The following is a 14,234-nucleotide window of genomic DNA, read 5'->3' as shown; positions in this document are numbered from 1 at the left end:
CCCCCTCCCATGAGAATGGGATCGGGACAGATGAGGGCTCGAGCTCATTTATATTGCTAACGTCTTTGGCAGTAATGATGATGACACTGGAACAATGTGAGGAGGGAGATTAAGGACATACCTTAGAGAATCTGTGAGAACAAGAGGAAAACTGCCGCAGGTCCACATTGAAGTCTTCATCATTTGTGTCCTCTTCCTCTGTCTCCAGATGATGGTATCTCTCAGAGCGAGCTGTGAAAGAGGAGAGAATTATATTTTATAAATTGCATTATTACAGGTTATTCTTATTACAGTGCAAAAAGATGACCCAAGTAGAAAAAGAGTATAATGACTAAGAAATGCAAGTGTTTTCACTGCTTTTAATTAGAGGCAGAGTCGCTGCTCTGCTGCAGACATACTTCATATGTAACAAAGTATTAAATTAGGCTGTTCAAAATGCCAATGTCAATTTTAATGAAAGATGTACTGTAATAGGACAGTTTTGTTAATAAAAGTGTAAAAAAAAAACAAAAAACCTAAACTGGAATTAAAACTAACTGTGTTGTCTGCGTGTCCTTAGAGAGTTTTAGTGAAAACAGCATTTTAATAATGCAAAGTTTACTTTAACAGCATCTGGAGGAAAGTCATGATCTCAGATGGGATGCAAGGATGAAGCAGAATTTTGTCAGATTTGCTAAACTGGCATTTCTGGTTGTAATTGGATTGTTCACTTCTTCAGTAACACAAAGAAATGGAAAACTCAGCAGCAGACAGCTGTTGAAACATTTTGGACACCAGGCTACTTGATCGCAATGCTGCCACGTAATTCTGAGCAGGCTGTTTATCATTATTATGAGTATTTGCACTTCAGTGTTGTATTCTTAGTTACACCTCATATGTGGTGCATGGCTCCACAAAATACAAAGAAAGAATTAACACAAATATGTACACACAACTTTGTTTACAGCACATTTTCGCTCTGTTGTATTCAGGCACACAAGATTCTGCAGCTGAAATTGTACTACTGTATATTTATTGTATTTTATCTTTCCATTACATATTAGTCAAATAGATTAAAATAACTATTTATTTTTAAAGCTGCTGATGCTCCATAGTTATGACAGCATACATGCAAATTTCATATGTGAGCAACAAAATATTGCTAACATATTTACAGCTCACACTGCAGTCTCAAATACAGTTCTGGTTGTTTCTTTGACAGCAGTGGTTGAAATCTTGCTGCACAGCTGAGATGTGCGAGCAGCAGCGTGCTCACCAGGAATAATGCTCTACAGTTTCAAAAAACACATTTTTTCCTGACAACAAATATTTATGTAGTCTCCCGCTGTGTTTGGAGGAGAGACACAGAGAAATACAGAGTATGACCCAACAAACACCATCCCCACAGTGAAGCATGGAGGTAGAAACACTATGCTTTGGGGATTTTTTTTTCTGCTAAGGGTACTGGACAACTTCACCGCACTGAGGGGCCAGTGGGCGAGGCCACGTACCCAAAACAAAGCACCAAAGCAAAAAAGGAGTTGCTAAGAAGAAGTAGCACGTTAAGGTGATGGAGTGGCCGCGCCAGTCTCCAGCCCTCAGTTGTTTGAGTTGCTAAGCAGCAGCCAAGGAGTTTCTGTAAAGAGGAGTGGGCCAAAATCCTAAAGTGTGCATAAACCTGGTAAACCAACTACAAGAAACATCTTACCGCTGTGCTTGCTAACAGGAGTTTCTCCACCAAGTTCTGAGTTGATTTTTGCTCAGGGATCAAATACTGATTTCACTCAGTGGACATGACATCACTTCATAACGTTTATGTAATATGCTTTTCATGGATTTTTGGTTCATATTCTCTCTCTCCCCATTAAAATGAAATTACCATAAAAATAGAGATTGCTTACTTCCAAAGAAATGAACAAATTTACAAATCCAGCATGCGATCAAATAATCATTTCCCCCACTGTATGTTGTTGAAATCGCATGAAAAAGAATTAAAATTAGCTGCTACTAGGTCCTGTTTACACTCCAAACATGAATGAACAATCAGCTATCAGTTATCAATCACAAAGAATAAGTGTTTTTATGAGGTCGTTTGATAACTTACTGTCGAAGTAACTCGTGTCGTCCTCGGACTCCAGCTGAGGGATGAACTCAGCCTTCTGCCTCAACAGGCCGTTCCAGTCTAGGTTGTGAAAAAACTGATGCTGCTTCACTTCGGCCGCTCCACCTGCAGGTCGGATAAATATGGAACAATGTGAAAATTGCTTGTGGAGAAAGCACACGCACAAATCACTCGACACTGAATGGTTCAAACACAGGAACAGAAGAAATGCTTACGGTGTGTTTCTCTTTTCCCTAGTGGCTACAGGACAAATCGCTATCATGACCATAAATTATGCAGAACAATTTCCTGCCTGTGACCTTTAGTGAAATAGCAGGAGACTTTGTGAATGGCAGCCCGCTGAGGGGAGATCTAGATGCCTAAGTAGATCCGGATGTCTCCAGACCAAGCTGGTTGTGTGCATTGCACTGATTAAAGGCCTTTGTCCAGGGTCATGGTCACTTTTACAGTCTGCAGATCTACACACTCAAAGTCCCTGATTGTGCATGAAGCTAGATTCATGGACTGGTGGGAAATAATTGCAATTGATCAGGAGGAAGAGGTGAGTAGGCCACAGGATAAACTGCTCCGCTGGTGGATGACCTCAATTTCTTCCCCAGTGACTTGGAATAATGAGCCGTGCTGAGGTAGCACATGAGGATTTATAGCGGCCTGTTGTGCATGCCTAGTTCTCACCCAGTCCCTGACTGCTCCACATATGAGAAGGTCTTCACTCTTTGTGTTTGTACCTGTGCCCAGCCTTTCCAGGGGATTCTGTCTCAGCAGCAAGGTGATGAGCTCCTGAGCGTCAGGAGGTGGAGCCTCATCCCCATCTGGCCAGTTGATCTCATCTAGAACCAGAAACAGTGTTATAGAATGACTTTACGTACCAACACCTTATAGATTTTATTTCACTGACAGACACTAAAACTAGATGTCATCTAGTCAGATAATGCCTCTAACGGCTATCTGACAATACACTAGAGCAGGGATGTCAAACTCATGTTACATCCTGGGCCTCATACAGGCCACTTTGAACTTAAGTGGGTTGGTCCAGTAAAACTACAAATGTGTAAAATTACAGAAGAATTTCTGGTTGTTCGTTGTTTTCACAAATTCACAGAAAATATCTTTTTTCTTCTGTGAACCAACTGTGGGGGAAAAATGCTGTAGTAGTAGTAAAAATACATTTAAACCAAAAAAGGAACTATTGCTTAATTAGTTTTTTGTAACAAAACATGTAAGTCAAATTTTATGGCTCATATAGATTTGATACATTTATTAGTCATAAATGAAAAACTATCCAAACCGATTTGAACCGATTTGAACAAAGTAACTGAATAGTAACTTGGAAAAATACACAAAAAACAAACAGACAAACCAAAAAAAACCTTTTTTCATAGCACTATGCACATGAAAAACTGGGAATGTTGAAGACAGCCGCCCTTCATTGAAGCTGATTCATTAATCAGCTATTATCTCAATAAATATGTGTCTATAGGATTTTATAGTTTGAAAAAATCCCAAAAATGACTTTAGCCTAATACTAAACCACTTTGTTCTCAAAGGTATTTTGAAATGAGCTCTTACAAATCAAAGCTCTATTGTGTGTAATGTTAAACAATAATAACTGAAAAAACAAGCAGCGAACAGAGCAGAGCTGTGTGCTTCATGCTGATTGTCTGCTATGTTCTCTCTGTACCCCATTCTAAGGAAATTTGGGTGTAAGCTATGAATACGTATGTGCAGCCGCAGGCCACTGTGGCATGGTTTCAGTGTATTCGGGGCTTTCTAATTAACAGTCACACACAGGACATTGGTACAGTTTGTTTACGAGTGTACCAAATCAGTCACTGCACGCCACTCATTTCCATGGCACAGACAGAAGCTTTTATCCAACATGCCACACGCTGCTGACAAGCTGAAAGCTCGTATTTTTCAAGAAGATTTTCTCTGCTCTGTCACAATGACACTATGAGGGAATAAAGTGACAAAGTATAAATCACAATAATAAACTTCATTTGGGAACTAAAGCGAGCTAAAGGCACTTACTGCCATCTGTTTGCTGCTAGCCTTCAGGGAAATCTCGGTCTTCAAAAAATTGGAAATTATGCACAACTCATTCAATGTGGTCACTATATGAATGTTTAATTCATATTTGATGTAGCCTGTGAATTCCCCTGATGTGCAGGATAGCATCTAAATGCCAGATGTGGTCAAATCTCACCTTTAATCGCCTTCATTAGCAGAAAATATGACTTGTAACATTTTAGGTATTTAATAAACTTACATAAACAAATAAGAAAATAAATGAACTTTGTATTTTTTAGGATGCTGGAACACAGTACTGTGTAATAAAAAACTTAAGCCAACCCTTATTTTTCTGTATTTTGCTTCCAAAGAAACAGACTTTATTGTAACTGTTTTCAAGTGTAGTTAAGTGTTTCTTTGGATATTGGCTGCTTTTTCACTCATTTTCAGCTCAGGTGCCTGACGATTTTCAGGAGAGTGTTTTTACCACTTAAACAGATAACAGATTCACCAGCAAGATAATTTCCAGGGAGCCAAAAACTTGTAAATCTCAGGCACGGTGTGCAGTTTGTCCTTGAATCTTTAGTCTGAAAGTCAAGTCCTTAAAAAATAGGAAAGACATCCAGCAAAGACCTGACCTTCATCTAATACAGCGGTCCCCAACCCCCGGGCCTCGGACCGGTACCGGTCTGTGAGTCGTTTGGTACCGGGCCGCAAGAGTTGAGGCTCAGGTGTGAAATGTATAGTTTTCAGGGTTTTTATCGGTTTTCAGCGTTATTTTGTTATCGTTTACTCTGTTTTCCTGGGTCTTTTCACGTGTGTTATGAATAAATTCTCTTTTTTTCGGTACCGGTACTAGTTTTATTTTGTTGTATTTATCCACGACACCTTAAAGGCCGGTCCATGAAAATATTGTCGGGCATAAACCGGTCCGTGGCGCAAAAAAGGTTGGAGACCGCTGATCTAATAGATGGCTGTCAAGAAGTTATTCATAAGGAAAGGAAACATGTAGAAAGGGTTCCAATTAATTACACAGGTATCTCATTTTGACAGTTGCTGTTTTCAGGTATGTAAATTCAAATATTTTGAGCACGACTGAGATATCTCAGTAACTATTTAATGTAAGTCTAAGATTTGCTTTAATTATCAAATTGAAAAAGGAGGTGTTGTTAACACTGACCACTGATGACCTGTCCAAAAAGCTCCTCCGGTGTGTCTCCAAAGAAAGGCACACACCCCACAAGAAACTCATACAGGATGATGCCCATAGCCCACCAGTCCACTGGCTTCCCATAGCCTTGTCTCAGGATCACCTCTGGAGCGATATACTCTGGGGTGCCGCATACCTGTACAGCAGAAAACAAAAAGGATTCTAAATATGGTGAGCTTTGAGAAAGTGTACATCTGTAAAGCTCAACAACATTTACCTGCTTATCAGAGAACTCCCTGGCATCCTTCTCTATGTGTCCCTCGTACAGGTTGGTGGTCATGTTCATCAGCCCGACTTTGGAAAGACCAAAATCTGTCAGCTTAATGTGCCCCATTGAGGTCACCAGCAGACTAAAAGATAAACCAAGTTGGACAAAGTTTAATTATAGTAAAATGATAAATGCAGTCAGTTGTTCTGCGATTTTTGTTACAATGTTGTTTTTATGAAGGGAAAAAAAACAAAAAACGTAAAGCATGACTCTGACATTTTTCTTCCTTTTCACAAAAGAAATTGCTGTTTCCATGCCAATATGTGTAAACAAAAAAATTAAAATTGCTCAGTTCAATCTTTAATGTTATTGAACAAACACAAAGGTGGCTGAGGTAAAAAAAAAGAAGACATTTCTATTATTTTTAGACATATTATGAAGTACAGTTAGGGCTGTGCAATATGACGAAATATATCGCATGATGATGTGAAAACATCTGTCGTTTCAAATTATACATTATCGTTTGTTTCATGGTGTCGCAAAATACACCGTTTATGGCAATATTTTTTCCATCTGGGCACAGAGAATACCAGCATAGCCAGTGAAAATGTGGCAGGACCAGGTAGCTCCAAACAGAACCAGGACCAGTCAAAACAAATTGAGGACCTTATACCTAAACGAGGGGCTACCTCTGTAGCATGGACATGGTTTGGAGTATGGAGAGAGTTTACGGATGCAAAAGAGCTGCCAGGTGCTAAAATATAAACCTTAGACTCAAATGTTAGAACTGGCTTTTTCCCGCAGCAGTTCCAGGTACACAGATGGAACCTTTGGTCATATCGCACAACCCTTAAGTACAGTTATTTAATTTCACTTAAATATAGCAAATATGGCTTCCCTTTTAAGCATCCAACAAATCCAGAGCAAAATCAGAACACATTTGGTGTTCTGTCTTGGTCAAATGATTCATTAATCCAATATTTACTGACTTTCTGCTCTCTTCAGCACCGAGCTGTACCCCTGGGGTTGAAGAAGACTCTCACAGCGAGCCAATGTCCACACCTCCACGTTAAAAAAAAACAAAACCCTGACTTTATAGTAGAAATAAACATGTTTACACCTCAATATAAAAATGTTTTCCTTCCTATAGCAGATTTCCTCATTGACAAATAGTGTGTGAATGTGTGTGTGAATGGGTGGATGACTGGATATGTAAAGCGCTTTGGGGTCCTTAGGGACTAGTAAAGCGCTATACAAATACAGGCCATTTACCATTTTTACCATTTACAAATAAACTGTTCAAATTTTGATCAGACTTACAGTCTGCATTATCAGGAGCACTGGCAATTTGACTGACAGGTTGTTGCATTAGACCGTATGCAGGGTTTGTGCAGCCATTGCGATGTCCTTCACTGAAGTACCATTATGGGATGTCGAACTGAGTTTCTCCTTGCCAGTTTCAAAGTCATTAGCCACTGAGTAAGTCCTACATAATCATCCTTTCTGACTCTTAGAATTCCCATAACTTACAAAATGGACTTCGTGTCCTATTCAATGTGATCTTAAACCTGGAAATGACCCAATAAACCCAACAGAAACATGTTTACTGTGGTTACATACATAGCCAAAGAACCCAACAGCCTCTTGACTTGTACAAAACTGGATAACCCCACAGGTGTTGCCCCCTGGTGGATATTAAAAATAATGCAGGTGTAAGACTAGAAACGATGTCTCCTTTTTTTTTTTTTTTTAATACTGCCTATGTTGCTGACACAGGTGACTTTGGCAGCAAGCTGTCTTATCTTGTCTGCTAACCTGAATCGTGAACTTCCCTGGTCAGGTCTCGCACATATTTGTGCTACTGATACCTATTGGAGCATTTTAATGCAGGTATCTGACAAATAATACAGCTAGGTGTGCAAATGCACTATGCAAATTATACCATAACAGCCATTACTCAAAACAGTAGGTCACAATGTCTTTTAAATACAGTACAGATGCATCACCAACTTCAGTTTAATTGTTAGCTATATTCAATAGCTCATGACTAACACCGTCAAGTCTGCTGTTTGGTGTCGATCGAGTACTGTACAGTTTTTTTGTTCCGTTTGTTTTTAAATGGCAAAGATGCCTGACAGAAAAGCAAGAAAAACAAAAGCCTGAAAATAAAATATAATTCTCTGAGTGCCAGCATTTATGTACAAATATTGTTTACAGCTCACTTGTCAGGTTTGAGGTCCCTGTGAACAATGCCATAGTTGTGTAGATACTCCAAAGCCAGTACTGTCTCTGCAAAGTACATCCTAGCCATGTCCACAGGTAGGGGACCCATGTTCTTCAGCAGGGTGGCACAGTCTCCTCCTGTAAAGAACAACACAAAGAAGACATTGTTCAAAGTAGACTGCTTTCAGCGGTCGCACTATGCACATAAAATAAAATAGAGTGCTGACCTTCAACATATTCCATAACCATGCACAGGTGCCTCCGTGTTTCAAAGGAGCAATACATGGACACAACAAAAGGGTTTTCAGCAAAGGTGAGGATATCCCTCTCCACAAAGGCCTGCTGTATCTGATTCCTTAACATCAGATTCTGCTTGTTGATCTTTTTCATGGCAAACCTCTGCTTAGTTTCCTTGTGCCGCACCAGATAAACAGCTCTGTGGAACAAAAAGTTTACCTATGAGCTGCACAAAGAATAGAAGAAAAACTGCAACAATAAGTGTGGTTTGATCACAGTATGGTTTTGTCAACTGCAAAACAAAGAAGAAACAAACAGCCTGTAACCAACCATCTATCAGCAGAGATTAGATTGTCCGATAGAGAAATGAGACGTCCTTACCCATAGGCACCGTTGCTGATGAGTTTTATCATTTCAAAGTCCAGCTCACAGGGTTTCCGCCGGGACCGCAAGGCCGTGCTGAAACTCTGAGACTGAGGACGAGAGCGAGATAAACGCTAAAACAAATCAAAGAGATAAAATCTGGATTTCACTGCTTCGCCTGCAGTAAAGATGAACTAGATCAATAATGTAATCAATGTCTAAGCACTTACAGAGTCATCTGTTTCTGGAGTTTCTGCAATTCCACTGTCACTGCTGGTCAGCTGAGCGATTTCTAGAAAAGAAACAGAGAAATAATCAGGAGCAAAGCTGCAGCGGGTTTGATGTGACAAAACTATGAATCTAACTTCATGAGAAACTGACACACAGGTTCTCAATTGCAGTTACTGAAACAAAGGCAGCCTAAATGAAATCAGGCCCTTTAAACAAAACAAAAACAGCAGACTTCAGCTTTTATTCACCTATTAGGTTTGAGGTGCTGACTTCAATATAAGCTGAATTGAGGACAAATGAGGCGGAAATCAAAACTGGCATCACAAATGCACATCTTACGCTCATTTTGAAAATCACCACCCCAGAACAACTGCTCATTAAAAACCACCTTGCATCTTTTTCAGTGCATGTTCGTCTGTGCAGCCATGGCAAAGTCCATGTGTGCTGTTTGTCTCGTCCCTGGAGAGCTTGTAAACACATTTTCAGTACTATTTAACATCTGTCCTTCCTCGTAGGTTTGCTTCCGGCACACGAGGTGCTGGGCAAACGAAACACGGGAGACACTCGGGGGAAATAAATGGAGAGACTGGCTGATGAGCCCGCCTGTGTAGATCTGTATAAGGTCTGTGGGGAGGCCATTCTTTTCTAATTAGTCATAATGAATGTTGCTGGTTACAGAGTCTGGAGAGACAGAGGGTCATTAGAAAGACGATCTGTTTGGTACAGGACATTCGTCAAGAGTATCTTTGTCTTTAACTTCCCTCCACAATTCAGTTCCAGCGTTCCTTTAGAGCAGGAGTGGGCCATTCATTTTCAAAAGGGAACCATGAAAAAGGGACTGTTGTGGAGGGCTGCACCAAGAAGCTTATTTAATTCAACTCTGCTTTATTTATACAGAGCCGAATCACAACAGCAGTCACCTCAAAGTGCTCTTATGAAATGAATACTGAGCAGAACGGTGTTCAGCATATTGTTGTGCCCCTCCACAACAGTCCCAGTTTCTCATTTGGCCTCTTGGGAAAACAAACTGCCAAATCCTGCTTTACAGCCTTACCCTGACAAATTATCCTGTGCTCTCTTTACTCCTTTGCTCTCCTGATGTAATAATAGTATGATGATGATAATAATAATAATAAAAGGATATATTCTAATAATACAACTTTACTGCGGTTATACAGGATACTACATATCATAGTATGATCAATGATTGGAGATAACATTTAACATTACACTTAAACTTTTTCTGTTTTTTGTTTCTGACATTAAATGCAAAATAATCTGTTTTAATTAGGTGCTGTACTTACATTCTTTATGTAAATATATATTTACTCTATATTACATGTAGCATTTAAATGTATTAATGGTATTAGGAATAACAACAATGATGATGATGATGATGATGAAGTCCTTCGTGTACCTTCAAGAGGATCTCGTGTGAGTCCCAGCTGGCTGATGATGTAACGAGGGATGTCTGTTTTGATGCCCTGGCCTTCTTTAGCGTGTCCTTCAGCAGCTTCCAGAAGGTGGTAAAATTCCTCTGGGTCAAACTCCTGAAGAGACAGCAAAACACTTTCCTATATATTGCTATGAACAACTTTAAATAAACAAGTAAACAGTAAACAAATTCCTGATCTTGTAGTTTGAGATCAAGTAGGAGCTCTATTGAGTGAAGGAAAACATACTTATTTACGCTTTATTTTCAGCTTAGAGGAAGTAGAAGTTGAACTTTCACTTTTTAGATCGCCATGGCAAACCTATAAGCAAAGAAGTTTCTCAAGCAGCCTGAGCAACATTATAATGTGAGGGAAAGGTTTCTCTAAGTATAGGTTAGTCCAGAATTTACTTTCTTTAGGCTTGTTGTGGTCTCTACTTTCTCCTTTGAGATATTTCTTTGGCTGCTAAATTACTCCGTGTTTGTCAGCTTGCCATCAGGTATGAGGTAGGTACTATTCGGCTGAAGTAAGTCATAACAGCTTTAAATTTAATTCTGCAGAAAGTGTTACCTGAATAATGGAAACGTATAGAACTTTTATAGAATATTTTTTAGACTGATAGATTTGAGCTGCTGACTCCAGAGTCATTTGAAATAACCTTACATAGCAAAGAAACCAGATGTAGCAACACACACAATTATCAAACATTCAGACAAATTACCCATCCAGATGAAGTGCTCATTATGAACCATCTCCATCTTTTCTTGGGTTTTTTTGTTAAATTATTTTGTGCATTTAAACAGTGGCAGTCACTTCATATAAAATATTCAAGACAAGCACCCATCAGCACATTTTAGACTTAGGCAGAAAAAAAATAAGGCCATAAACATACCAGACATTCCAGCAGCCGAGCAGGTCGGGCTATCACTATAAGGATCTTCTTTACCAGCTCTCTGATGAAGTTTACCTCCTCGCTTTCTGACCTCTCTGTGGACTACATCAACAGAAGAAGAAAACAAAATGTTTGCAGTGCAACTCTAATGTTACGGTAAAAACATGTCTTATTGCTGAACTGTCATGAGGAAACATCTACTTGATTTCTGCAGATGTTCTCACCTCTTGTACAAGCCTCTCCAGCTTGTCGGTGAGTTCGCAGAAGTAGCTGGAGGTGATGAGTCCCAGCCGACTCTTTTCCAGGCAGTCGCGGGCCAGTTCAATTATCTGGTGATGGGCAAAGCCAAGCACGCCATCTGCCAAGGGGAGGACGGTCTCAGGAGAGTTGCTGCGGATGATCTCCTGAATCCTTTCCTCCATCTGAGCTGTGGCCTGCAGAAAGAAGCGACGGAGCAAGTTTGATAATGCAGATAATTTGTGGTCAAACAGAACTGTAAAGTCTTGTGGGTCCTCACTTTAGGAAACCGCTCCTTGTAGACGTGATTCATCATTATAATTTCGTGATCGTAACAGGACGGAGATCTTCCAGGGCTGAAAAAGGAAAAGAAAAAAACCTCTGAATAAAATCACTGGTTCAGTCCCACCAATGCCACGTACATCTGAGAGAAAATATTCGCAGAAGTACATTAATACCTGAGACTGCGTGACCGGGGTCGCATTGCCGTCGCTCTGCGGCATTCATCCCCCGAGATACTCTCAGTGCAGAAGTGTTTGGAGAGGAAGTGCAGTTCATCAGGCGTAGGTTGGAAGGGCAGCTGATGCAGCTTCTCCTGTGATGAACAGGATGACTGGAAATGAAACAAATATACATTCAACATGAAAAGAAAAAGAAAAATAAATTTTCCTTAGTGGGGGAAAAAAAAAAAAAAAAAATTGTTGTAGTGGGCTGTCTTTGTGGTTTCTTTTAAATGTTTTCCCCTGTAGATCTTCTGTCTGTGTGTTATATATGCGACTGCTGTTGGGAGACTGTTAGCTTAACCACTATAAGAAGTGAAAAAATGCTAACATAGGTTAAGACTGCGCATAACCAACAAATATGAGCGTATGAGACCGAAGTAACTGTTGTCAAGAAAGTAAGTAAGTAAGCATGTTTTATCAACGTAACTATCCTCAACAATCATGTGCACCATGGTCAACAACGCTGCTCTGAGAAATCACATAATGAAAAAGTAAACCTTTAAAACACTGAGCCATGTAATGCGCAAATTATTCAGCACTAATGGCAATAATAAAATAACACGTGGATTATAATATATTAAGGAAATCTGAGCCCAACCCTTGGCGCACACCAAAAGCCTTATTGTTTCTAATACAGGCTGACACACGCTGTATCTGCTGAAACTATGTGTGTGCCTTCCAAAGAGCATCTGAATAGCAGGAAAAGCACTAGGTGACCAAACGCCACACAAAACAAAAACATAGCATTAGTGCAGGTCATTTTCAGTCCCCCGGCACATTGTAATTCCTGTAAATGAGTGTTATTGTATACACACGTATTGTACAGTAGTCAAAGCTCGGCTTCCTGTACAGGATAATGCTGACATATGGGAACAGTTTAACATTTATACTCTTATAAATGTAAGAAAAACTAGACATAAAGGCTCTCCAAATGCAGTTCAGACATGTTGTCACTGAGCCACATGTAAAAACTTGAGTAAAGACTAAGAGAAAAAATTTCTGAAACTGTTTTACTTTGTTCTTTCTTGTGATTTACCCTCATCACCATAATGTTTTATCATTAGGAATTGCGGGGGATTGCCTCGTGCCTGTTTTACACAGGCAGCAATGATGACACAGCTTTATGACCGTTTTAAACATTTGAATCTTTTAAAATCTATTTAAACCGGGTCTGGCTCTAGGTTCAATTCTATGTCACACATATCTGTGATTCTGTTTATGAAATATTTACACTGACATCATGAGTGGGCGATGCTTACAGAGACAGTGGAGCTCGGTGTGTTGGTTCCATATCCAGAGGAGGGAAGGGAGGCCAGTGACCAGCGACGACCATCAGTCCTGCAACACAACACCAATGACAAACAGATGCACGCCATCAATGACAACATATGGGTTTAAATACATCAGCAAGTATGACGAATTTCTCTTGGGACAAAGACAAGTTCTTTTTCCAAACATGCTCATCTCCCCGAAGACACAAATTCTGGGTTTAAACATTTAAGATAATGTCTACATCTCCAATGATCCTAAGTTTGGAGATAAATGTTGAGCTTTCTCTTGTTAAAAAATAATCCTGTTAGTTACTTGACACTGTACAAAAAAAGCAGAAAATACAGAAACAGAGTTTGTGAATGTAACTAAAACTATTGGTTAAAATGAAGTACAACAAAGGCTCAGAGTTAAAGGGGACATATTATACTCATTTCAGCTCTGCTTTGTTAGTGTGGCGCTCCAATAGAGTGGAGCGCCACCTCTGCATGATTTACAGTTTTAAGTAAATTATACTGCTCATATACATCTTGGCCTGCCGCCCCTTTGTTGACCAATTTGAAAGTCCACTTTCTTGTCACTGGCCAACACTTGGTGCTTGTGAGCAGCACCTCATCCTCTTGACAGCAAACATTAATTAAAAAACTGATCCACATTAATTAGAACCATGTGTCATCTTCTCTCTCTTCTCCTAACAACCATTTAAGACCAAGTAGATCGGCCTGGTACCCGAGCCAGCTGAGATGGAAAACGCCTACTAAAAAAATACCAAAAGTTACACAGCAAGTAAAAAGTTACTCCACTGTTGCCAAATGACTGTAGCGTCATCCTTGCAACACTGGCTATTTGTAAAAATATGGAAAAATAAGGACAACTCAAAAGAATGTTTTGGGAGAGAAAACACAGCTGGTTGCAAAGTAGGAAAAAACAAGTAGCATTCGATCTGACTTTTTGGCTCTCTGGGATTCTGTTTGCATTTGTTTACTTTGCCAAATTTTAGCCTTATTTAATATGTATATCTGGCACTTAGACTTAAGGTAAGAACATAATGTGTCCCCTTTACTGTGAGGCACACTAATGAAGGACATGTGAATGATAAAGTGTACTTCAGACAGATGTGGGGTAATAAATATTTCACAAAAAATCGAAGCCTAACACGAGTTTACCTGTCTGCTCTGTGGCAATGACTGTGGATAGAGAAATACAGAATTATATGATATCGTGTTGACAAATGGTGTAAAATAAATGTTCCTGATGCTGAATTTGTAAGTATAAACAGACCTGAGCAGCTGAATATTTACACATATGCTGGCTTAG

General features: G+C 39.6%; 1 protein-coding gene across 14 annotated transcripts in view; it reads right to left on the bottom strand.

Moving 5' to 3' along the window:
- Positions 1–14,234, bottom strand: part of mast4 (microtubule associated serine/threonine kinase family member 4) — a 97,745-nt gene that overhangs the window by 11,938 nt on the left and 71,573 nt on the right. For 8 of the 14 annotated variants that reach the window (XM_023155194.3, XM_012918777.5, XM_004549916.5 and 5 more), the window contains 16 exons: positions 14,084–14,104; positions 12,908–12,986; positions 11,604–11,758; positions 11,426–11,501; positions 11,133–11,342; positions 10,909–11,010; positions 10,001–10,133; positions 8,583–8,644; positions 8,371–8,462; positions 7,980–8,188; positions 7,752–7,890; positions 5,539–5,671; positions 5,292–5,457; positions 2,830–2,931; positions 2,084–2,206; positions 122–231 (listed from right to left, as the gene is read on the bottom strand). In XM_023155194.3, coding sequence (XP_023010962.2) covers positions 122–231; positions 2,084–2,206; positions 2,830–2,931; positions 5,292–5,457; positions 5,539–5,671; positions 7,752–7,890; positions 7,980–8,188; positions 8,371–8,462; positions 8,583–8,644; positions 10,001–10,133; positions 10,909–11,010; positions 11,133–11,342; positions 11,426–11,501; positions 11,604–11,758; positions 12,908–12,986; positions 14,084–14,104 — 1,912 coding nt within the window. The remainder of the gene's footprint in view (positions 1–121; positions 232–2,083; positions 2,207–2,829; positions 2,932–5,291; positions 5,458–5,538; positions 5,672–7,751; positions 7,891–7,979; positions 8,189–8,370; positions 8,463–8,582; positions 8,645–10,000; positions 10,134–10,908; positions 11,011–11,132; positions 11,343–11,425; positions 11,502–11,603; positions 11,759–12,907; positions 12,987–14,083; positions 14,105–14,234) is intronic. The other 6 variants (XM_004549915.5, XM_012918778.5, XM_012918779.5 and 3 more) reach the window with 3 other exon arrangements.

The sequence above is a fragment of the Maylandia zebra genome, linkage group LG7 (genome assembly GCF_041146795.1).
Source record: "Maylandia zebra isolate NMK-2024a linkage group LG7, Mzebra_GT3a, whole genome shotgun sequence".
Taxonomy (NCBI): domain Eukaryota; kingdom Metazoa; phylum Chordata; class Actinopteri; order Cichliformes; family Cichlidae; genus Maylandia; species Maylandia zebra.
This window is presented reverse-complemented; position numbering and strand designations above follow the sequence as displayed.